Source organism: Macaca thibetana, chromosome 1 (genome assembly GCF_024542745.1).
Source record: "Macaca thibetana thibetana isolate TM-01 chromosome 1, ASM2454274v1, whole genome shotgun sequence".
Lineage (NCBI taxonomy): Eukaryota > Metazoa > Chordata > Mammalia > Primates > Cercopithecidae > Macaca > Macaca thibetana.
In genome coordinates this window covers 203356442-203380549 of record NC_065578.1, presented here as the reverse complement: position 1 = coordinate 203380549, position 24108 = coordinate 203356442, and the positions used below count along the sequence as shown (strand labels likewise).

The following is a 24108-nucleotide window of genomic DNA, read 5'->3' as shown; positions in this document are numbered from 1 at the left end:
AGGCAGCAGTAGCAAAGAATCCATAATGATTACCCCAGCTGTAGCCTGCCCACCTCTGTTTTGGCTTCAGAGACAGCCTTCTATGGCCCCTGAAAACCAGAAACCCTCTTGAAACTCATTTGCAGCACTGAATTCTAGGATTCAGGAATGCTAAAACAACTGGAGTGTTCAGACACAAAGCTTTAAAACCCAGAGTGCAACTACCATGTGTCAGTGACAATTACACCATTTCTGCAAAAGGCAAGCTTGCTCTGTTAAGCTGAAGCCGCTGTTGCTACATATTGTTAGGAACCTAAGATGTTAAAAGACATATGAGATGGAAAGGTGTATTAAGCCATTCTTGCATTGCTATAAAGAAATACATGAGGCTGGGTAATGTATTAAAAGAGAGATTTAATTGGTTTATTGTTCTGCAGGCTTTATAGTAAGCATGAGGCTGGCATCTGCTCGGCTTCTGGGGAGGTCTCAGGAAGCTTACATTCATGGCAGAAGACAAAAAGAGGCCAGGCACATCACATGACAAAAGCAGAAGCAAGAGAGCAAGTAGGGCGGTGCCACAGACTGTTAAATGACCAGATCTCGTGAGAACTCACTATCACCAGGACAGTACAATGGGGGGATAGTACTAAACTATTCAAGAAGGATCCACCCTCATCATCCAATTACTTCCCCCCAGGTCCCCACCTCCAACACTGAAGATTACATTTCAACATGAGATTTGGGCAGGGACACACATCTCAAGTATATCAGAGGGGGTCTTTCAGAGTGTCCTTGTTGTATATTGGGGCTCTCAGGCCTTTTACAGCCCATATTTATCAGTTATTTCCAAACAGAAACCAGATCAAGAGCATTCCTAGGAAGCTGAGTTAATGGGCTACACCATGGTCCCGTTAGCCCATGTGTCCTAGCCGTTCACATATCTTTTGGTATAGTTTGCTTTATCCTTTTTCCCTCTTTTGTTCTCTTTATTTGTGGCCCCATTTCCCAAGCCAAATCGTGCTGAGGAATTGTGAATGATCTAAGTTGTCCATTGTAGACCTTAGGAGAAAGTTGGAAGGAAGGAGAAGAGCAAAGCTAAGCCACACCTGCTCTCACCAGACAGGAGAGTGAAAATGACCATGGAGCCTTGTACTTGGTAATTCAGAGGGAGTACAGTTTAGTTCCATCAAACTAATATGTTTAAATAATGATAAAACCAGATGTGTTAGAGGGCATTTTATAGATCATCTCAGCTCTTTTTCTCATTTATAGATGAGAAAACAGTGAGGTCAAGGCCAGGGAAATGAATTGCCCAAGTACCCAAGGGGTGGTCAATACTGCTCATGATTTCAAACCTTGGTAGGCAGCTGGCCATCCTTGCAGCAGCAGACATTGCCAGAGCACCCAGGCAGCAGGACGAGGAGCCCCCAGCTGGCCGACACTTGGCTGACAAGTGGCCTTCACTCAGCAGGGCCGGGGGCTGGTGGCCCATGTCCCCACACTCAGCTGACAGGTGGCCTTCACTCACCAGGGCCGGGGGCTGGTGGCTCATGTCCCCACAGGCTCAGCTGCAGAGTCTTCTCCTCTCCCCATGACTGACAGCATCCTGGATCACAGCATCCTGGATCATCTCCTCCAAACATCACAGCTATAAGTGTTTGTCACAACCTTAATAAAAATTCAGCTTGCCACAGACAGTGCAGATTTACCAAGATAGAGATTGAGTTTTCTATCAGTGTTGATATCCATGGGTTAGACAAGTGAGAGGACAGGATAAGGTTGGTAGAGAACCCGATGGCCACATCCAGATGATGCTCTGCCTGGATCCTGAGGGCTTATAATGTCTGCACTCTAGTTTCTGATGGAGATTGTTTTCATGTCTTCATTGGTATCTCACTTAATGCTATGGTATTTTTAATAATTCCAATGGTTAATACAGGGTTAAATTGTTTTATCGTTTTGAAGCAGAGGACTATGAAAACAAGTGTTTTTTAATGGAAGGGACAAAAATCAACGAGAGTGAGTTAGGAAGTCTTTGGCCAGGCCATGTGTTTGAATACCACTATTTAAGATTATTGGCTAGGCACGGCGGCTCATGCCTATAATGTCAGCACTTTGGGAGGCCAAGGTGGGCGGATCAGGAGGTCAAGAGATCGAGACCATCCTGGACAACATGGTGAAATCAAGTCTCCACTAAAAAACTTTAAAAAAATAGCTGGGCGTGGTGGTGTGTGCCTGTAGTCCGAGCTACTTGGGAGGCTGAGGCAGGAGAATCGCTTAAACCCAGGAGGCAGAGGTTGCAGTGAGCCAAGAACGTGCCACTGCACTCCAGCCTGGCAACAGAGCAAGACTTTGTCTCAAAAAAAAAAGAAAAAAAAAAAAAAGATTATTTAAGGCCAGATGCGGTAGCTCACACCTGTAATCCCAGCACTTTGGGAGGCCGACAGGCAGGCGGATCACTTAAGGTCAGGAGTTCAAGACAAGCCTGGCCAACATAGTGAAACTCTATCTCTACCAAAAATACAAAAAATAGCTGGGCATGGTGGTGCATGCCTGTAGTCCCAGCTACTCGGAGGCTGAGGCAAGAGAATTGCTTGAACCCAGGAGGCAGAGGTTGCAGTGAACCGAGATCATGCCACTGCACTTCAGCCTTCAGCCTGGGCAACAGAGCAAGAATCTGTCTCAAAAAAAAAAAAAAAATTATTTAAGATGCCCTCTTCCAATGATAGAAGTCATAATTTGGGGATTCCAACTACATTTTCCACACAGAACCCCTCTGACAACTTCCTCTTCTCAGAGTCCGTCTCCCACGGCAGTGAAGATCCACGCCTTCTGCAGTTCCTCGGCTCTCCCGTGGCAGTGAAGATCCACGCCTTCTGCAGTTCCTCGGCTCTCCCGTGGCAGTGAAGATCCACGCCTTTGGCAGTTCCTCGGCTCTCCCGTGGCAGTGAAGATCCACGCCTTCTGCAGTTCCTCGGCTCTCCCGTGGCAGTGAAGATCCACGCCTTCTGCAGTTCCTCGGCTCTCCCGTGGCAGTGAAGATCCACGCCTTCGGCAGTTCCTCGGCTCTCCCGTGGCAGTGAAGATCCACGCCTTCGGCAGTTCCTCGGCTCTCCCGTGGCAGTGAAGATCCACGCCTTCTGCAGTTCCTCGGCTCTCCCGTGGCAGTGAAGATCCACGCCTTCGGCAGTTCTCGGCTCTCCCGTGGCAGTGAAGATCCACGCCTTCGGCAGTTCCTCGGCTCTCCCGTGGCAGTGAAGATCCACGCCTTCTGCAGTTCCTCGGCTCTCCCGTGGCAGTGAAGATCCACGCCTTCTGCAGTTCCTCGGCTCTCCCGTGGCAGTGAAGATCCACGCCTTTGGCAGTTCCTCGGCTCTCCCGTGGCAGTGAAGATCCACGCCTTTGGCAGTTCCTCGGCTCTCCCGTGGCAGTGAAGATCCACGCCTTTGGCAGTTCCTCGGCTCTCCCGTGGCAGTGAAGATCCACGCCTTCTGCAGTTCCTCGGCTCTGCAGAACGATGTCATTATGAGGTTGAACCCGTTTTCCTTGACAGCTGGAAACGTGTCATCTGAATTTTCCTTAACGATACTCCTAACCTGCCTTCTCATCAGTAAACTTGTCCTTACAATTCCTAAACCCTCCCAACTCATTTCCTCTTGGGAGTGCACCACCAGATTTTATAAGTACTCCATTCACTTTGGTTTTCAAATCACTAATTGGTCCCTTGTATAAGACCCAATGCTATGGAATGCAGGGGAGGGACATACGAAGGGGCGCTAGTCAAAGGACATCATAGAAAGGGGCTGAAACGCAAGTCTTTTGACTGCTATCAGGCTGAAGTCCGCTTTGCTTCTGTTCTGCAGCCCTACTATAAATGGTTGACCTCTTCATGGCTTTGAAACGGAGATGAGTAGCCTTGCATGATCCTCTTCTGCCTTCTTACCGGGGCACTGATGGGAAAGACTCCCAAGTCTTTCACAGTGACTCAATATCAGATAATGGGTTTGTTCTTCCCAAGGTCTTCTTAATGAGGCCACTTTACAACAGAAGATCTTGTCGGAAATCTGGGCGCAGAGTCGGTGCTTGTGAGATTAGGCCCTGGAGGTGAAGGCCCTTGCAGGGCTGCACAGAAAGGACCTCAGGCCTCCCACCATCTTCTTCCACTGCAATGTCTTCTTCGTGGAATAGACAAACTCCTGACGGATGCCTGGAATACGTCTTTATATGAGGTAGTGGGAAGCTACATGCAACCAGAGATTATTTCAGAATGTAAAAGGAAAAATTAAAACCGAAAGTGTGTGTCAAAGCCAATTTCTTAAATAATGGCTTATCTGGGGTAAAAGGAACCTGCCTCTGAAATATGCACTTGTCTTGAAAACAGGCAGGCACCCCAACAATAGATCATGTATGGAAAACAAGTTGAGAGGATGAGTAATTGAATGAGAATTTTCTTCAACTGGTTTCCAAAGCATTGTGAAGACTGTGTGCCTGTCATCTGGATTGGTTTAAAATAAAACTCAGTTGGTTTTTTTTTTTTTAAGAACAGATGGAAAGAAGGACACAAAGGCAAACAGTATGCAAACAACAGCAGAATTTCAAACAGGAGTGGGTAAAGAAATGGAAAATAAACAGAAGTCTAGGAAACAGCTACAACTTCAGTCCTAGAAAGGCATTTTCCAAACTATGATGTAGACACTTTAAAGCAGAAGAATCTCTGTGACTCTGCCTGCAACCGAAGCATCAGACTGTGGGGTCTGTTAGGGACCTAGAGAGCGCAGGTATCACTACATCAGGGTTGGACTTTCAGGACATTTGGTTTCATTAAATCAGTAAAAGGAGTTAGGAGTAATAAGAAAGTTTTCAAGCAAATGGAGAGAAACAACCTGACAAAAGAACCACATGACACGTACATTTTTTTTTCATTACTGAGATGGGAGATTAAAAAAAAACAAAGAATGAAAGAAAGCCAGTGTTGAAGGACTGAGTGATCCAGTACTGAAGTGAAAGTTCTCGTGTTTGAGATAGAGGTATTGATCTGCCCAGACAATCACATCCCCGTGCCTCGCATGCCTCAGGCTGTCTTCACGCTGTTCACCAACTAAAGGCTTCCTGCCGCTGCCCACAGAACTGTCCCAGTGCAGAGTCCCCTAGAGAAAGCCAGATGAAGTCCAGGCGTCCGCTCCGGTAGAGAGCTGGGACTCTGCCGTCTCTGAAGGCGAATCTCGCGCACACAGTCCGTGGCTCTCCTTTGAATTACGACAGGTGAGACAGAGACCAGAAAGAATTGTTGGGAAATGCCACATGCAGGATCTGGCCAGGGTGCCGCCGAGCAGCCCTGCAAACATTTTGGAGCTGGTCTCACCACCCCCGGCCCCACACATCACACATACCACACGCATGTACCCCGAAAGCAAATTCAAACATTATAGAGACCCAGAGGCTGCTGGAAAATCACACCCTCCACAGACAGGCGCACATGAGAGGCCGCAATTTAGGGTGGACTGACTTCCTTCAAGACAGAAGACAAAGAGGTGGAGATTAACACACGGTTGGCTAACTATGGTAGAACCCGCTAAGAGGGTTGTCTGTACCTGAACTTCAGGAATAAAAGCCACCAGCCACAGATCATTTGAATTCAACTGCACTTCCACCATCAATGGCACAATTCTAGTCTAACAGAACACGCTCTTAGCACTATGGGCAGAAGAGGGTGTAGCTGTGTTCACTGTTGGTGCCGTCCAAAGAAATGTATTAATTAAAGTAAGGATAATTGTGATACCCCCCCAAACCACTTCCCTATCCTTCTCCCTCTGCCTAGAATGGGTCTCTTCCCTCCAGAAATACCCAGAACCTTCTATTCTCTCTTCCCACATTAGGTATTGCCCTCGAAACCTGCCTACACTCTGAGGAGAGAATGGAAACTAATAGGCAATGCTCTGCAAAGTGTATATGCATTTATAGCCTAGTCCAAAAGGAGTCTGTGACTCTAGACTTTCCAGCACCAACCAACAAGAAAGGCAACATCACAAGGCCCCGGGCTTGCCGCATCAATGAGTGCCGTCAGCTTTGAAGCTTGAGAAGTAGAGACCCGCACACAGCATCTGCCCCGTTCCACACAGGTCCAGCCCCCACCACATTCCCAACAGTGCACCCCCAATAGCTGGAAGAAGAAAAATGCTGGGTACAAACTACAAAACTGAGATTCCCATTTATTCTCAGAAACTGAGAATACCTAGTACAAAACTGAGATTCCCATTTATTCTCAGAAAGTGCACTACTAGAGCAAAATTCAAGTCATGATCGTTCGAAAATCAGATAACTTTGCAGAAAATATTTATTCTTTAAAATATAATCTAAATTAGTTTTTAAATTAAGTCATGTCACCAGGCATATCTCAGTTTGTGGAGGAAATGACAACAGCATAATAATTTTGGAAGGAAACACTAATGACTAATCTCTAAAAACAGAGTTTGTAATAGGTTAATAGGCTGGCAATAGTGATGGTATGTCTAACATTCTTGTATGTCTTCTTGACGATGTTTTAAGGGCTTTCTAGGGGCCTGTCAATCTCCCAGGCCCCTAACATGCCACAGTTCATGCTGCACTGATCATGTTGAAGCCTTATGGAAACTGATGGAGCCACAGCTGGGCAGCACACCCTGGTCCAGCCGCCTTCCCACCAGGAGCTCAGGATAACACCAACAGACAGCTCAGGCCCCTCAGAGATGCAGGTCACAGAAGTTGGCACATGTTGGCCAACTACTTATCAGAAGTTGCGAATCTATCACACCTAAGATCGTTGGATGCATTATAGGGAAAGGAGGGGAAGACAGGTATCTCTAATTAGAACCTTTTGCCTAGCTCATCTAAGAAAGGACTTTCAATTGTGGTGGTCCATCAGTTTTACTCTGACCATTTAATTGGATGCCCATGGGGCTCCATGCCCTTATCACTCTGGCCCTTATCTCGCCTTCTTACAAAATAGAGCATATTGGCCTTTGCCTCTTGGTGTCCTGCCTGGGAGTGATGTTCCCTTATCAGGAGCTTCTCCTGATGATCCCAGGCAAAATGGTGGCCAAGTGTTCAAACCTCGTCTTCTGAGCCTTCCTCACTCTCCCTTTCTTGTATCCTGCCCCACCCTAAGAACTGACCTGTCTCTAGGCCCCCCGTACCCTCAGATCTCCTGTAACCACTGCTTACAGGCTCAAGTAATGCCCCCAGAGGTAGTCCCTTAGCTAGCTTTTTCCTATTTAAAGTTCAGCTCTGTGTTCTGCTTTTCAGACATGGGCTCTCCCCAGGTCTAAAGGATAGTACGAATTTTAGCTAGGAAAAAATGTGACTGCTGAATAAGGTTAAGACCCCTCTCAGAAACCAAGGCCCAAACAATTTCATCTCAAGATCATCACAAAGAGACTCTGCTATGGTTTAGATACTTGGCCCCTCCAAACCTAATGTTCACATTTGCTCCCCAATGTTTAAGGTGGAGCCCCAGTGAGCAGTGTTTGAGGCATAGGTGCAGATCACTCTTGAACAGATTAATACTCTCCCTCAGGGGTGAATGAATTCTCACTCTATTAGTTCCCCCAGAGAGCTTGTTAAGAAATGCCTGGCACCTCCTCCTCTTTCTTGCTTCCTCTCTGGCCAGAGATCACATGGCCAGAGAGGAAGCAAGAGAGAGAGGCCCTCACTAGATGCAGATGCCAGTGTCATGCTTCTTGTACAGCCTACAGAACCATGCACCAAATGAACTTATTTTCTTTATAAATTCCCCAGCCACAATTGTTCCATTATAGCAACACAAAATGGACTAAGACGCTATTCATTAAGTGGAAATGGATCATCATAAAGGTCTTCATCCTTGTCATCTCTAACACAGGCCTGACTTATATTTTTGTTAAGGGCCATTTTTACTTTTTGCACTTCACACTCAAGACAACTAGCAAGGCTGTTCCTAAGTTAAATATCTGTGAAGACAAGAGAGGCTCCCCTGTGGTCATATACCTTTCAGGCATATTCTTCTCTCAAACACAACCATCTGCTTCCTTCATTACTTTTCATTCACTCATTCATTCATTCACTCATTCATTCATTAATTCATTCATTCAATCATTCATTCATTCACTCATTGATTCACTAATTCATTCATTCATTCACTCATTCATTCAAGCAAGTTGATATGTTTGATATGCTGATATGTAGTCTGGGTCCCAGACTAAATGTCTTCAAGATCAGCACTCTCTATCAATCTTCTGAAGCTTCTCGTTATGGGTCCAGCAACGTGGCTTCTTCCTCACATTCAGGGCAGCAGGGTGGGGAGGCAGTACATACCCCTGCTCTTGCCCTGATTATTATTACCCCATGATTGCATTTCCCCATTGCTCCTCTCAAAAATGTATAACCGGTAACTCTTTTTTTTCCTTTTTAGACACAGGGCCTTACTCTGTCACACAAGCTAGAGTACATTGGCACAATGATAGCTTGCTGAAGCCTCAAACTCCTGAGCTTGAGCAATCTGCCTGCCTTAGCCTCCTGAGTGACCAGGACTATGGTTGCTTACCACCATGCCCAGCTAATTATATATATATTTATTTTAGAGATGGGGTCTTGCTATGTTGCCCAGCCTGGCCTTGAACTCCTAGCCTCAAGTGATCCCCCTGGTCAGCCTCCCAAAGTGTTGGGATTATGGACACGAGCCACTGCACCTGGCTTACTGACTCTTTCTAAAGGCCCTAGATTTAATTTCATGTTATCGTCTTCTTCACCTCTCTCACAAAGAGAAAAAAAAAATAAAGTTTGATTAGGCTACCAGCTGTTTTGAGGATGCATAAAGGCTGGTCTAAGCACATCCCAGGACTGGAAACTTCCATGACAATGGCCTTGGAACTCAGTATTGCCTAGCAAAACCACCCTTGAGAAGGAATAAAGAAAGAGATGAAAAAGAAAATAAAGGAAAACGATGAATGAGGGAAAAAGGAGTTAAGGACAGAGTGGAAAAAGAGAGGGGAAATAGAGAAAATAAGGACTAAGAGTAAAAACTGGAGACAAGATAGGAAAGCAGAATCTCTTCCGATCTAAAGAGGGGAGAGTGGAGGGTTTGGGGCAGGTGCTACTGAGGGCTCTCCTTTGCCCACCTTGGAATGCCAGCCACATGCATGTAGCTTCTTCTCAAAAGCAGAAATAACTGTTTATTTTTTTATGCGTCTGGTGGCATAAAATGCCATGAGTGTCCTCTGAGGTTTTATTTTGCTTTGTTTTTTCTTGTCCCCCAGCCAGCTAAGCAGGAGCTTTAAAACGCACTCAATGCCAAAGCACATTCATTGCAATATAAATGGAAGATTAGCAGAGGAATACTGGGTGGCAGCTTTTTTCTCTCCCTTGCCAATAGCCAGGTTTGAAGCGCCCTGCTCACCTTTTAAAGATAGTCTTAACCAAGCTGACGATTCAGCCTTGGCGGATTAAAGAGATGGTGTCCTTTCATTAAGCCATACATAGCGCTCCAACTGTTTCCTAACCAGGGTTTCCAGTTCTTCAGTTTATAATCATTTGCAAGGACTTGAAACTTTTCTTTCTAAACAAATCTAACTGTATGGGAAGATCTATCAACAACAGGAGAGGAAAACTGCTGACTGATGGGTAACACAACAATAACATATGGGCCACAGGGCTGTGTGCCCAAGACTCATCTTTTTTTTTAAAGCTTGAAAATGAATTCCTCCTGTCCTGCACACTCAGGAGGGTTTACTAGCAGCCTCATTAATTAAGAGCATCTATGTATCTGACGGGGATGCCCCCATGGCTGGAACAGGTGCTCTCTGCTCCTCCTGGGTACCTCACTGTTCCCTCTATTATTATTATTTTTTAAACACAGTTCCAAACCACTTTTTACAGCCTCCAGCGTCTAGCTACGGGAAGCCTTCCACAAATCAGCTCCAGTTCTTCTGTGCTGCCTATTCTCATCTGAAGCAAAAGAGGTACATCCGTTCATGTTAAACAATTACTTTCTCTAAATCTTTCTCATTTCCGATCACATGGAATGACAGTGTGATAGCTAACCAGACATGTGAATAAGTCATGGAAGATTTTTTTAATGCAGATTTAAATAAAATATCCCTCATTATGGTGCTTAATTCCATCTACTGCTAAGAAGACAGCCATCTGGAGCATACCAGTAAGGTGGGTATTAAGGAGGCATGCACACCCCGTACTGTAACACTGAAGCAGAGGTTTGACACCAGGCCTCAAGAAGACTGGTGATGCTATCAAGGAGGAATGTAATTGTGTTGATTTATGTGTTATTTTTATTCTGTATTTTAAAGGAATGAAGACTGGCTATCCCGAGGTGATAAACGAGGTCTTAGAAATGGCATCTTTCTTTTGAAGTTTGTCCCACGAAGTTATACCCTCCTGCGGCAGAGGATGCGCAGACCGTAAGCTTTGCCACAGCGCCCTCTTGTGTTCAGAGAACCGCAATGACATTTCCTCGTCTTAACAAACTATTATGACTTTAATTACAGATTAATTATACCCTTTCATCAAGGTTGAAAGAAGAATCCATACAAAGCATGACGACTAGAATGTCGAAGACATGCTTTCTTTTCTTTTTTTCTTTTTATTGTGACATCATTTCTCTTCAATGCCCTTTCAATTAATAGTAGTTGAGCGTTGGGGGCTGAAGTCAGACCCTCTGGGTTCAAATCACATTGCTGTGTCCTGCAGGCTGTCCTCGGGCAAGTTACTAACTTCTCTGTGTCCAGAACTCTGCATCACGTACTTATATCCTAAGGTAGTAGTGAACATTAAATATTAAGGACTTCAAAAGTGCCTGGAGCCTTGTAATAAGTGTTCGCTGTTGGTCATTATCATTGATTTTTTTTTTTAATAAATCAAAGAATCGTTACATTTCTGCTTGAAGTGACTTCAGAGATAATTAAGTCCAAGTTTTTCATTTTATAGATGAGAAATCTCTGGTCCAGAGGAGCAAAGTGAACTGCCTACAGTTGCCTAATTATTCAATAGCAGAGCTGAAACTGGAATTTAATTCTTCTGGTTCTCTAGGGCCCGGGTTTCTGTCTTTTCTGGAGAACAGCTCTCATAGGAAGCTCTTTTTGCTCTGTGTGTGTAGCGGGTGGACTTGCAGGAACTTTCTGCAGGGCCCTGGGGGGATGTGGGGCGCTATGGGAAAGGCACTGTGCCACACTCACACACCGGGCTCAGAGGTCTGGGCACAGGAGTAACGAGTTCAGTAATCCCTGCCCCTTCTTGCCATGACAATGAAATCAATAATCCAAGACTTAGAGAACTGGATGATGTGCACTATAGTCTGCCTAGAAATACTGGTCTCAACCACTTTCAGGAAGACCAAAATGCCCACACACATATACCAAAAAATCTAGTGCCTGTAAATCTGTTTTTAGAGTACCAGATTCCTAAGCTGCCATGTCTTCTGAGATAATATCCAACTCCAAAGGCTAAGTTTCCAAGAGGGCCTTGTATGAATATGGAACTAAGAGGCACGCTGGCTGCAGAACTGACTTCTCTCATGGAAAGTTTCTGTTCATTTTCTTTTTAAAGAAGATATCGTATCACAAAAAGACAAATGTCACGTGATTCCACTTATATGAGGCACCTAGAGTAGTCAAATTCAGAGACAGAAAGTAGAACAGAGGTTGCCAGAGGCTGGGGGAAGGGAGAATGAGGAGTTATTATTTAATGGATATAGCCAATATTGCCAAGGAAATAGATGTCAGTCTACAGATTAGTGTTTACACTTTCAAAACTCAACCTAATGTTTATTAGGCTAAAGATTATTTTATCTTGAATTAAGACCCATAATACAACGCAGGTTTAGCCTCCCATCTTGGGTGAACCTCTGGGATTTCTTAACCTCCTTTTGATTTTCTGGCATCACTGAAAGCCGACATATAAACAAACCAGTGTAACACAATCACTGGCCAATGTATTGGTGATCTTTGGCAAACATGAAGAGTGGGCATTAACGAATGATACCAGACAATTCTCTTCCCCCACAAAGACATGTGGACTTCAGATAGGAAACATGAGCATATAGTAATTGTCAGACTCCCAGGTCAGCATGTCTGTTTGGAAAGAGCTCTCGAGTGAAGACCGAAAGACGGGGTTCTGGTTCCAGCTCACCTATGCACTTCTCGGACCTTGGCAAATGGAGTGAGTTCTCTGGGCCTTTGCTTGCTCCTCTCTAAAACAGGGACTCAATAGGTGATCTCTAAAGTCCTTCAGTGATCATTCTGTGACCTGAGCCCAATACCGCTCCGGGTCTACCACAGCTGTGGTGTGGGGTACTATTCGTAACTACATAATTGAGAAACTTTCAAAGGAGATTTAATTGTACTAAGACTACCATGTGACCAAATAAAATAATTAGACTGCTACTTTCTCTTTCTGGGATAACCTGATATTCAGGATGAGAGATTGAACATAGGATTTTATATATCAAAACAAAAATAAAATTGGAACAAACAATATACAAGAATTTTTGTATAAGGAAGCCTTCTTAACATCTATCCTTTCTTTCTAAATGGTCATTACGTCGTTCAGTACCAAAAAATGGTGTCCACCCCCTTAGAATTTTTTTTTTTTTTTTTTTTTTTGAGACGTGTCTCCCTGTCGCCCAGGCTTGAGTACAGTGGTGTGATCTCGGCTCACTGCAAGCTCTGCCTCCCCAGGTTCACACCATTCTCCTGCCTCAGCCTCCCATGTAGCTGGGACTACTGGCGACCACCACTACACCCCGCTAATTATTTGTATTTTTAGTAGAGACGGGGCTTCACTGTGTGAGCCAGGATGGTCTCCATCTCCTGACCTCGTGATCCACCTGCCTCTGCCTCCCAAAGTGCTGGGATTACAGGCGTGATCCACCGCACCCGGCCTACCCCCTCAGGTTTTCTAATGACACCATCAATACATAGAAAACAGAGGCAACGCGTATGAGCCTCTTATAACTGAAACTCTTATAAATGAAAGATCAAAGTACTTGTTATACAGACGAGATATAGGGAAGCCTGATGTAGGGAAAAAAAAATGAAAACTTCTAGAATTCCTTTCTGTTTTCATGTGAAAATTTGCCCTCAGAAATGAGAATAATGAAAAATTCTAAGTAGCGTTTTATAAATGATGAGTTGCATGTGTTTTTATTGTTAACTTTGTGTGACAAAAACTATGTTTAATCTTAAGTGTTCATATACTGCTAGCTGGCTATACTCTGCAAAAGGATTTATGAAAAAGATTTTCATAAAAAAATGTCTATAGTGCCAGCCAGTACAGCCCTTTCGTGTGCAAAAGCACTAAACAGAACTCCCCAGTGCAAGAGCAAAGGGCATTTTTCTCTTCAGGGGACACAGTGATTTCCTCCAAGAAAAGGAAGAATTGAATACCGGCTTTGATTCTGAGTTTCCGCTCATGGACTTCTGATCTACACTGGTGCTTTTCCTCCACATTGTGCCACGAGGGACTGGGAGCAGACTAGACCTTGACTCCAGCATCCTTTCATCCTTACGGAGATGAGAAACCAGGGACTCATTACCCTACTTTCTTAAAAAGCCCAGGGCAAAGAAATGGATCAACTCGCCTAGAGATTCTGATAATGGAAAGAAGTTGCAGTCTGTCCCATGACAGTTTTATGAGAAGTTCAATCTAACCCAAGAGTCTGAAAGAAAGCATACTGTCTTATTAAAAGCAATGGTTCGAATCTACCTGAATTCAACATAAAACTATGCTTTTGTTAAAAGAATGTTTTAGGCCGGGTGCAGTGGCTCATGCCTGTAATCCTAGCACTTTGGAAGGCCAAGGCAAGCAGATTCATTGAGGCCAGGAGTTCGAGACCAGCCTGGCCAACATGGTTAAACCCCTTCTGTACTAAAAATATAAATTAGCCAGGCATGGTGGGGGGTACCTGTAGTCCCAGCAACTGTAGAGGCTGAGGTGGTAAATCACTTAAACCCAGGAGGCAGAGACCTCAGTGAGCCAAGATCGCACCACAGCACTCCAGCCTGGGCAACAGAGTGAGACCCCATCTCAAAAAAAAAAAAAGAGAATGTTTTATAAATTATGTCAATTAAAACTAAATTCTTGTTAGTTCAATATTTTCACAGCAATGAGCCTGCAGACCCTGTGAAGACATTACAAACTATGCACGTGCTGAAACTTGGAGCTTATCTACAAGCTAATGAAGACATGTTGGTCTTTTATTATCCCTTTTATTACCAAAATGGGATATCGACTTTATTACATGAAAGCCATATGAGTCCTTTGCAGAGTCAGAGGCTAACTCTGTCACTTATTTGCTATGAATGGGGGCATTTTTTTACTTACATGAGCCTCAATTTCAACAAACTGAGAACAATGTCTACCTTCAAGGTGAGAAACTCATATTCATAAAGTATTCCCAACTGTGCCTGACACATGAAATCTCCAGCCATCATCACATCAGCACTCCATGGTGCAAGTCATTTTGAAATGATCACCTGATTGGAAAATATTACCAAACTAAATGTCTTTCCAAGTGCAACAAAGATATTCAGATGTTTCCTGGGTCACTTGAAGTCACCATTATTAACCCAATAAATGGCCAGAGACACTTATATCCTCTCTAAGTGAAGAAGAATGAAGATATCCTTCTAGTTCTGATTCTATAACATTAACTAAGGGTTGTCTAGATACCATCCTTAAGTAACAAAATATTACAAAGCAATCATACCCCAGATACTTCAAGACAGAAATGGCATCTGAAAATCAGAAGAAAAAAAATTTACCAAGTTCTTTCATAGCCAGACTATTATTCTTATGCTCAAATAACTAAAAACTACCTACTAAAACTACGGAAAACCATTGAAGTAGTCATTTCTTGAGTACACTCCTTTGGAGTCCAATTATGACACCACTAAGGGAATCCTCACAATGGAAAACAGTTGCCATGAGTGACGAGAACACCAAGAATGCTCAGCTCAGAGGCAGCATTCCGTCTCTGCTCTGCCTAATAATAGCTGCTGAAGCTATTTCCAGCCACTTAGGCCTCTGAGTCTCAGATGCCTCATGTATAACACCACCTACTCTACAGGGTTGTTTTGTAAATCAGAAACGAAATAACGATGATAAAGCTTTTTATCATCTGTAAAGTAATAAAACTGTTGTCAGGTACAGTGGGTGCTGGAGCCATCCTCCTGGTGAGAGCCAGTTGATAAACTTTCAAGAATTTTGTGAGCCACTTGTTAAACCAGAAATAGCTGGAAATCAGCCATGGTGGGAGATTTACACTATGGAAATAGCCAGACGTTGCCAATCAGGACTTTTTTTTCCTGGAGAACTGGTTCCTAAACATTTAACAGCACACTATTGGTCCTAGTCACTGTTGTAAATAGATATAAAGCTTCCTAGGCCTACAGATGAGTGAGCAAATATTAATGGGAAAGTTATCTACTATGAGGTGATATCTCAATCAGATTCTTTTTAATTCACTGTATGGGCAATGCAAAAAATAAGAAAGCATACTAAGAGATGAAAATGGAAAAATATCACGTGACAGCAACCTCTTGTACATGCTGTGGTCTGGCCTTGATATTGAATGGCATCATCAAATTGCATAATCACTAAGATCTACCAAAACATAAAGCAAGTTAAAAGATAAACGTTACTCCAGATATAGCGGCTACTGTAGTGAAATCAAAAAGAAATAAATACAAATAACTAACTAATAATTAGGCTCTGAGAAAAATTCAGTCAAGTATGTCCTTTCTGAGAAAAAAAACTTCCAAAATCACAACAACCAAAAAAAAGAAAAAACTTGTCAAAATCAATGACAGAGTCTGGGTGCGGTGGCTCACACCTGTAATCTCGGCACTTTGGGAGGCCAAGGTGGGAGGATTGCTTGAGGCTAGGAGTTCAAGACCAGCGTGGTCAATGTAGCAAGACCCTATCTCTAATAAAAATAAATATATAAATAATAATAAAAACAATGACAGAAAAGGCTCTTAACCCCAAAATGTAAGAAGCACTCCACCCAAAGGACACTCTCAATCATGTTTCATGGCATCTTTGTTAGACAGATAACCAGTCCCACCCTGATGGATTTCAATTCATACAATGGCACCATCACAGAGCCCAGATGAAGCTCCTGTTTCCGATGTTCTTCAAGGACTTTCCTGTACCGACATTCACAGCAACAGAACAAAACTAAGTTGAAGACTTTCTTTAGATAAAGGAAATAGAAAAAAAAAAAAAAAAAAGATTGTTTTTACCAATACCATTTGAAGGCAAAAGTGCCCTTAGGGAAAAAAAAATTGATGAGGGACAGAATCATCTTCAGCTGCTAGGTCCAAAAACGCAGTCTGCAATTCTGCCAAACTCATCCCACACAGGACTCTGCTGGCACAGGTTACTCTACAGCAAGAGGATGAAACTGGCTTAGATTAGAAAGATTTGCCCCAATTCAAGGAATGAATCAGTGAGAGATAAAGGGTAGGGAAATGTGTCTCATTCAAGCCAAATTTCAGTTTTTGCAAGTGCAAAAAGATAACAAAAAATGAGAAATGCGGGGAATGGAAAATGCCTGATAGTGATAAGTCTGAAGATAGAAATGAATTGACTCTGCAGCAGGCAAAAATATTATGACATGCAGCTAGGAGGGAAAAATTGTTGGCCCTTTATTTTCCTAAATTCTTTCCTGAAAACGTGGGCTTTTCATATCTGCTTAACCCTGAGAAGGCTCCAAACACACACACGGTAAGACATTACACAAAATTTTTTTTGATTTATAGGTTGAGCATCTCTAATCCAAAAATCTGAAATTTGAAATACTTCAAAATCTACTATTTTCTGAGCACCAACATGATGCTCAAAGGAAATGCTGATAGGAGCATTTTGGATTTTGGATTTTTTGGATTAGAGATGCTCAACAGGTAAATAAGCAAATATTCAAAAAAAAATCCTATATCTAAAACACTTCTCATCCCAGGCATTTTAGATAAGGGATACACAACCTGCATTATTATGTTGAACGTGTCTTTGGCTTAGAGTATTGTCAGTTTTTCATAAACTAGAAAAATCAATCAAATGCCAAGATTCTTTAAAGTTTTATAGATTTCTGCAATAAAATCCTAAACTATTTAGAGTTAATTTAGTTTGCAAATATGAAATTGTATGGAAGAAAAAGACATCACTCCATTTTCAGTTTTTTACCCTTGATTTCCAATTTTCTGTGGTACAAGATCTCTACCTAAATCCACGTTAAAGCATTAAATTTAATCTCCTTCCATCACTAAGCCTTTTACAGAGTATGAAAACTGGCAGCCACCTTGCCATGGGAGCCCACATTCTCTCTGACTGACAAACTTTGTACTGCTGGAACAATACGTGGACGGGAAACAGGAGCCCCAACAGAAAGCTCGGCTCATCAACCCTCCAAGTCCTCAGTTTTCGACTAACACAGAACCTGGCAGGAGACCCCAGGCTTCCCCACTCTCTGGCACTCATGCTCTCCATTATCTACTGCTGCTTCTTGTTTTCTTAAGAAGAAAAACTCAGTCAAAATGCAAAAGAAAAGAGAAAATGGTTACATAGAAATCCACTTTCAGAAAGTGCCAGAAGAGATTTTGATGTAACGGCAACAAAAAATTTTGAAGTAGGCAAGAAATGGATGTTTCAGACTGAATGCTTGTGCCCTCCCAAAATTCATTTGTTAAAATCCTAACCCCAAAGGTGATGGCATTAAGATGTAGGGCCTCTGGGAGGTGACTAGGTCATGAGGGTAGGATCTCCATGAATGGAATCAGTCCCCTTACAAAAGAGGCCCCAGAGAGCTCCCTCACCGCTTCCAGAATGGGAGGACATATGGACATACGGACAATGGAAAAGGCACCATCTATGAACCTGGAAACAAGCCCTCACCAGGCACCGAATCTATCACTGCCTCGATCCTGGACTTCCCAGCCTCCAGAACCGTGAAACATACATTTCTGTTGTTTATGAGCCACTCAGTCTATGGTACTTTGTTACAGCAGCCCAAATAGACTAAGATAATGGAGATAAATAGAAAAGAAATAGAGGAGGGTGGACAGACCTAGATCATTGATGAAGAAACAAGTGAAAATGTGTCAGACAGACATGGGGCACATCACAAAATTTTTTTAGTGGGGGGATTGTATAGGAAACTAGGTATTATTTCTAAGCTGAATTCTCAGAACCAGAAGTATGCTGGTTTCCAAAATAGGTTGATGAAATGCAGCTCCCATAGATGAGACCGTGAGTTCGGACACCATTCCCTGGAGCCAGCTGAGGATGAGTGGGCACGCAAAGGTTATAGAGTGTATTTTAAAATACAGATTAGCTTTTGGATTTTGCAGGCTTTTCTAGAATACCTCTGACCCACTCAATACCATTCATGGGGTGACTCTGCAATTCATCAACGTTTTACATTTCCAGACCCCATCTCTGAGGTTTCCACTTGCCCCAGATACTCGGAGAAACCTGGGAACCAGGCAAGAGTTATTAAGATACTAAGAAGGCCAGAAGCAGGAAGGTTTGGAAACTTCTACAGTACTCCCTAGAGAAATGGGACATGAGGAAGAAACTTGGACTTTGCAACATTTTTTTTGAAAGTAAATAGAAAAAGAAAGACTACAGGAATCAACTCCAAATTGTAACCTTCAGTGGAACAATAGAAAAGGTCATCTAACCCAGCGAGTGCGTGGAATAGTAAGTAGGAAGGTTGAGAAAGAGTAGGGAGATGGGGGAAGACAGCATGCAACACAGACCGGAATGAAGACGAGCACCCTTGCCACCTCCAGAGACAGGCAGAGCTCACAACGCAAGTTCAAAACAGTGCTCCCTCCTCTTAATAAGGCTTTCAAAAAAGATCCACAGGAAATTGACCAGTTTTATCCACATGGAAGACTGATAATCAGCCCTAAATGAATCATAAATTGACTAACCATTGGAATCACCTGGAGAACTCTGAAAAACATGCTGAGTCCAGGTCCCACCTTGGACCTAGGGCCCAGCAGGTAGCCGGGATGCTTAGTCAAGGAAGAGAGCCACGGCTATAAACAAGCCCCCCGACTTAATGTCTTGGAAGACAAGGCAAGAAATTCAGTTAGGCTACACTTTATGGGGCAAATGAATTATTAATTGAGTTAGTAAAATCTGTTTTATTTTGCTTTTTTGGTGAAACAACTGAACTGACACAAGTGGTTGTCTGCTTAGATGTTTCTCCAGGCTCCATCTACAATTGTGTTCAGCCAGGCAAGCCACTGGAATGCATTTCCTGGCTGCATTTTAACCTGGGCCTATAGCGGCAAGAGTTAGCTGATGTTCTCCTCCCTATGCTCAAGTGCCTTCAAGGAAATTTGACTTCAAGGTGGGGTGGTGGCAGGAACTTAGGTTTCTCCTCTATACACGTTTTAGAAAATGCTTGGAAATCACAGCCATAGAAACCAAGCAGCATTCTTGAATGCACTAAGCGGCCAGATTCCGGGTAGCCGGTCCACAGTCTTTCTCAGTGTGGCCCATCTAGTTCTGACGATGAGAAATGGCTGCATCTGGGCTGTGCCGATGCCATAAGAAAGGGCAACAGACTTCAGCTAACTTCAAGATTCTCTGTAACAAACAAACAAATAATTTTTTCAAGATTCTAATCATTCTAGGTTCTTGTTTTCCTGTGTTAGTTATAAAATCCCAGCATCATCAAAAATATTTGACAAGGTCCATGGAGAATATCTAGTATAACCCTAACTTTTGCTGTGAAGAAACTGACACCCATGGTGTTTAAATGGCATGGCAGGGATCTAGGACAAAACCCACATGTCGTGATTCCCAGGCCAGTGGTGTCTCCACACACCTGGAGTTCCATCAATGACACTTATCCAGATAATTGATTATAAACATGTTAAATCAGTTAAATAGATCAGAGTTTTCCTGCACTAGACAGGCTATCAGTGTCAACTCATGACTTTGAAATGTGTGAAAAAGTAAGAGTAGTACTTTAATTTCCGGAATAAATTTGTACTTGGAAAAGTGGGGCTGACATTGGAGCCTGTAGCTCTGGTGAGTCCCCTAGAGCCCTCGCCTTTCTGTCGTGACCAAAACTCAGAGGGCCTTGACCGCCCTGCGACCCAGACAGCTGCAGGTTTTTCCCAGCAGGCTTGAACCCAAACCGGGGCCTTCAACATTCCCACGCATTGATAAAGGTATCTACGTTTTTGCCCAAAACACTGAAAGAAACTGGCCCTGGCCCTAAACCAAATTCCTTAAACCCTCATGTAAACTCCATCCCCTGAGCACCTCGCTGCAGACGTTTCTAGGTGGAAGGCCCCTTTGTTCACGCTGCCGTCGCAGGATTGCTACAGCCCACTCTGCCTAAGCTCCCCTAATGAATGCTTTGGCCTGATCACTCTGGCTTTTACTGCTTCTTTCTTTGGAATCTCAGTAGACCCCATCTTGGGAAAGTTTGGGGCTCTCCCTTGTGGGGACTCCCCTGCCACCACCTTTGGGGCAATTCCAACGATGGGTTCGGCAGGATGAAACAAGGTCACAAAATGAAGCTTCAAGAGGATATGAAGGAAAATACCGTGACTTCAGTTCCCCACTGAGCAGCACTGGGAACCATTATCATTGCAACCTGCTCACGCAGGGTAGGCAAGCTCCCTGGGCTGCGGCCACATAAAGAAATGGCAGGGGCAGGTTTTCAACTAGAAGGTCATGTGCCTGCGCACAGGAGAATTACTCTGAAGCAGGGACATGAGAGAAAATCAATGCATGGGAACTAACTGGGCTGCAGGCGCTGAAAGCACCTGGAAATAAGCTCGTCCTTAAAATAAATAAGACAGGCTTCCACAATATCCACAACATTGCTTCAGCAACTTTGATTTCAAACAGCATTTCATTACCAACTGCATTTTAATGGGCACCCCGAGAAGCAGAGGGGAAGCAGAACAGGGGAAGGGGGAAAGGAGATGTCTAACTGCTGTTATACTCCTGTACTTGCCACCTTCTTCCTGCCTCTTCATTGCATAGTTTCTGTGCTGCATTTTACCATCCACATGCCACAGGATTCATTATGTTCCAATACACTGTGACACATCAATCTGCAATCCAACCGAGAGCTCATAAGGTCACCATCCAAATTGGGCAACCCATCTCCCATCTGATCATTCTTGCAACTAATGAGCTGTTTAGGCTCACACAGCTTGACAAACATTTATATGAGTTTGTGTTTGCTGAAGCCTTTGGCATATGCACGTCAAGTCAAAAACAAAGCTAGAAGTGTCATCGCCGGATAGTCGCCCGGAGAGTGGCAGCCACGACTTTCACATTCGAAGTGCCATTTGAGGATCTGAACTTAAACAGTACGGCAGCTGTTTGATTTGGATATCACGTAAAATTAATGGCCTAACTAGCAATGAGAACCTTTTTTGGAATATGCATGTGAACATATTCAAAGAAGAAAGATGTGCCGAGGGTTTTTACAGACTTTGAATCAAGTCCCAAATTAGAGACTTGCTTTTGTGGGCTGTGAAAATGGACCAGCTGAAGAGAAAGAAGGAGAAACGTCACTTCCCTTTGGATATAATCACCCTTAAAGTCATTTCGTGGAAAGGAAAATAAGTCACACTTAGGAAGGAGAGAACATACAGGACTTTTGGTTTGAGGGCATGAGGGACATCTCAATTGTATTGCTCATCCTCAACCCCTGCCCTCCAATATTTGTGGCTTAGGCTTTATGTTGTAAATGCAAGAAAAGGGACTACTTCATGAAGAGAGTTCAAAAAGAGAAGTGGGATTTCAAATTTGGGAAGGAGGATTGTTCTTTGTGTGTTTGCCTTAACAGAAATGAAGTTTAACTGCTTGCATCAAATGGGGAATATTCTATCACTGTGGATTAAATAACAAGTTCATTTATAGAAACTTATTTTTGTCTTTTTAATGTACTATTTAATTGACAAAAATTGTATGTGTTTATTAGATACATAACATGTTGCTTTGAAATATATATATGTTACATAGAAAGTTATTTAAGTATGAGGTCCTCTTTTGTGATTCTTTACAGTACAGTGTAAAGTGAACAAAGACACCTAGAATAAGGTGTAAGTTTTCAAAAGTGTCATTCACAAATTTAAGGATTTGCAAAGGACGCAGCATGAACATTGAAAGCCATAATTTTCTTCAACTTTTTAAACTTCTTTTATACTTCCACTAAATAAATTCCTTTCCTTACCTAGAATTCTTGTTTTTCCTTTGATATTTCCTTAAAGAATTATTGTAGGGGCCAGGCACAGTGGCTCATGTCTGTAATCCCAGCACTTTGAGAGGCTGAGGAAGGTGGATCACTAGAGGTCAGGAGTTTGAGACCAGCCTGGTCAACACGGTAAAACCCCATCTCTACTAATACAGAATTAGCCAGGCGTGGTGGCAGGCGCCTGTAATCCCAGCGACTCAGGAGGCTGAGGTGGGAGAATCGCTTGAACTCAGGAGGCAGAGGTTGCAGTGAGCTGAGATTGCGCCACTGCACTCCAGCCTGGGTGACAGAGTGAGACTCTATCTCAAAACCAAAATATATATATATATATTTTTTTTTAGATTATTAGTTTCTTGTATCACATACTTCCAAGTACAGGGTGATGCACTACATACCACATGGGAAAGACATAACTTTGAAGTCTAGGATACAAACTTGAATCTTTTCAGAACATAACAACTAGAGGAGGCCTTGCAAAGACTTAACAACAGGAGGAGAAGCTGAGAGCAGGAAGAGCACATAAGAATTCATAGTTGTAGCCAGGTGTTTTATTAGAAGGTTTACATATACTGCTCTATATTTTATATAAAAGAACTGTATGTAAATAGATATTAGTAGGTATATTTGCCAGGAGTTTTTCACATATTTTACAATTTAACAGGCATTTTACTTTTTGAAAGTTTTACAATTCTACATATCACATCTATTGCATTTCATATTATCACATATATCACTTCAGTTGTCCCTCAGAATGACTAGAATACGATTTCATGCTCATTTTATAGATGAGGAATTTGAGACTCAGAGAGAAAAAAATTAGAATGACTTAGCCACAATCACTTATTAAGAGGCCAGCCAGGATTAAAACTCAGGCCTGCCAGGCAGCAAAGCCCCAGCAGAAGCTAGCCTCATGTTGTTGATGTATGTGTTTGTGAGTTAGTTATCAGCTCCAGGGTCATCGGGACCCAAGAGTCCCCTTGGGCCACCCTAGACTGACCACCCCACCCAGGTGGGAGAGCAGCGTGGCCCTTCGTCTAGGAGACTGCCACACTCATCTCAATCCTGTGCAGTGAACAACAGATTATTATTGTCAGTTTAGCTGCTAAAGGAGGTTGTCTAGGGCGGTATTTCTAGTCTCATCAGGGCCACTGGGATTCCCCAAACTTTAAGTTCAACCACAAATTCAGGGATACAGGCACAGGAGATGCCAAGCCCGCAGCGAGCCAGGACAAGGCAACTGCTGTGCCTTGGCCCTGCGTCAACCCTGGAGCCTATCTGTAGCCTGTCTTCAGCCTATTTCAACCTACTGTTCTGCGTGGCAAGTTCCCTACCAGCCAGCCCTTAAAACAAGAAGCCAGTACCTGTTCCCATTCCACCCTCTCAGTTCGGAAGCACTTTATTGCTAGTACGGTCACATACCACTTAATCACATTTTAGTCTACAACAGACGGTGTATGTGACAGTGGTCCCCTAAGATTATAATGCCATATTTTTACTGTACTTTTTCTGTTTAGATATGTTCAGATACACAAATACTTACTGTGTGACAACTGCCTACAGTATTCAAGACAGTCACATGCTGCACAGCTTTGTAGCGTAGGAGGAATAAGCTGCACCACAGAGCCTAGGTGTGGAGTAGTAGGGTGCACCATCTAGGTTTGCGTAAGCACACTCTACGCTGTTCACACAATGGCAAAATTGCCTAACGATGCATTTCTCATAACGTATCCCCATCACTAAATGATGTATGACTGCATTTGATTATTTTGTTTCTACAAATATTATTCTCTTCAGTCCTTTTTTAAAGGACAACAGTAGGTTATTAAGGTCTAAATACCTCCAGAAAGAATGCTAAAGGCAAATATCAG

General features: G+C 43.2%; 2 protein-coding genes across 4 annotated transcripts in view; one reads left to right on the top strand and one right to left on the bottom strand.

The window, feature by feature from the left end:
• The window catches only part of C1H1orf131 (chromosome 1 C1orf131 homolog), an 846319-nt gene that overhangs the window by 198281 nt on the left and 623930 nt on the right, over positions 1-24108 (top strand). The window lies entirely within an intron of this gene.
• DISC1 (DISC1 scaffold protein) overlaps positions 1-24108 on the bottom strand; it is a 346709-nt gene that overhangs the window by 162466 nt on the left and 160135 nt on the right. The window contains exon 10 of one of the 3 annotated variants that reach the window (XM_050769879.1): positions 3255-22493. The exons of the other annotated variants lie outside the window; for them this stretch is intronic. Coding sequence (XP_050625836.1) covers positions 22259-22493 — 235 coding nt within the window. The 3' untranslated portion in view covers positions 3255-22258. Of the gene's footprint in view, positions 1-3254; positions 22494-24108 lie in introns of those variants that run through there. 3 annotated transcript variants of the gene reach the window in all.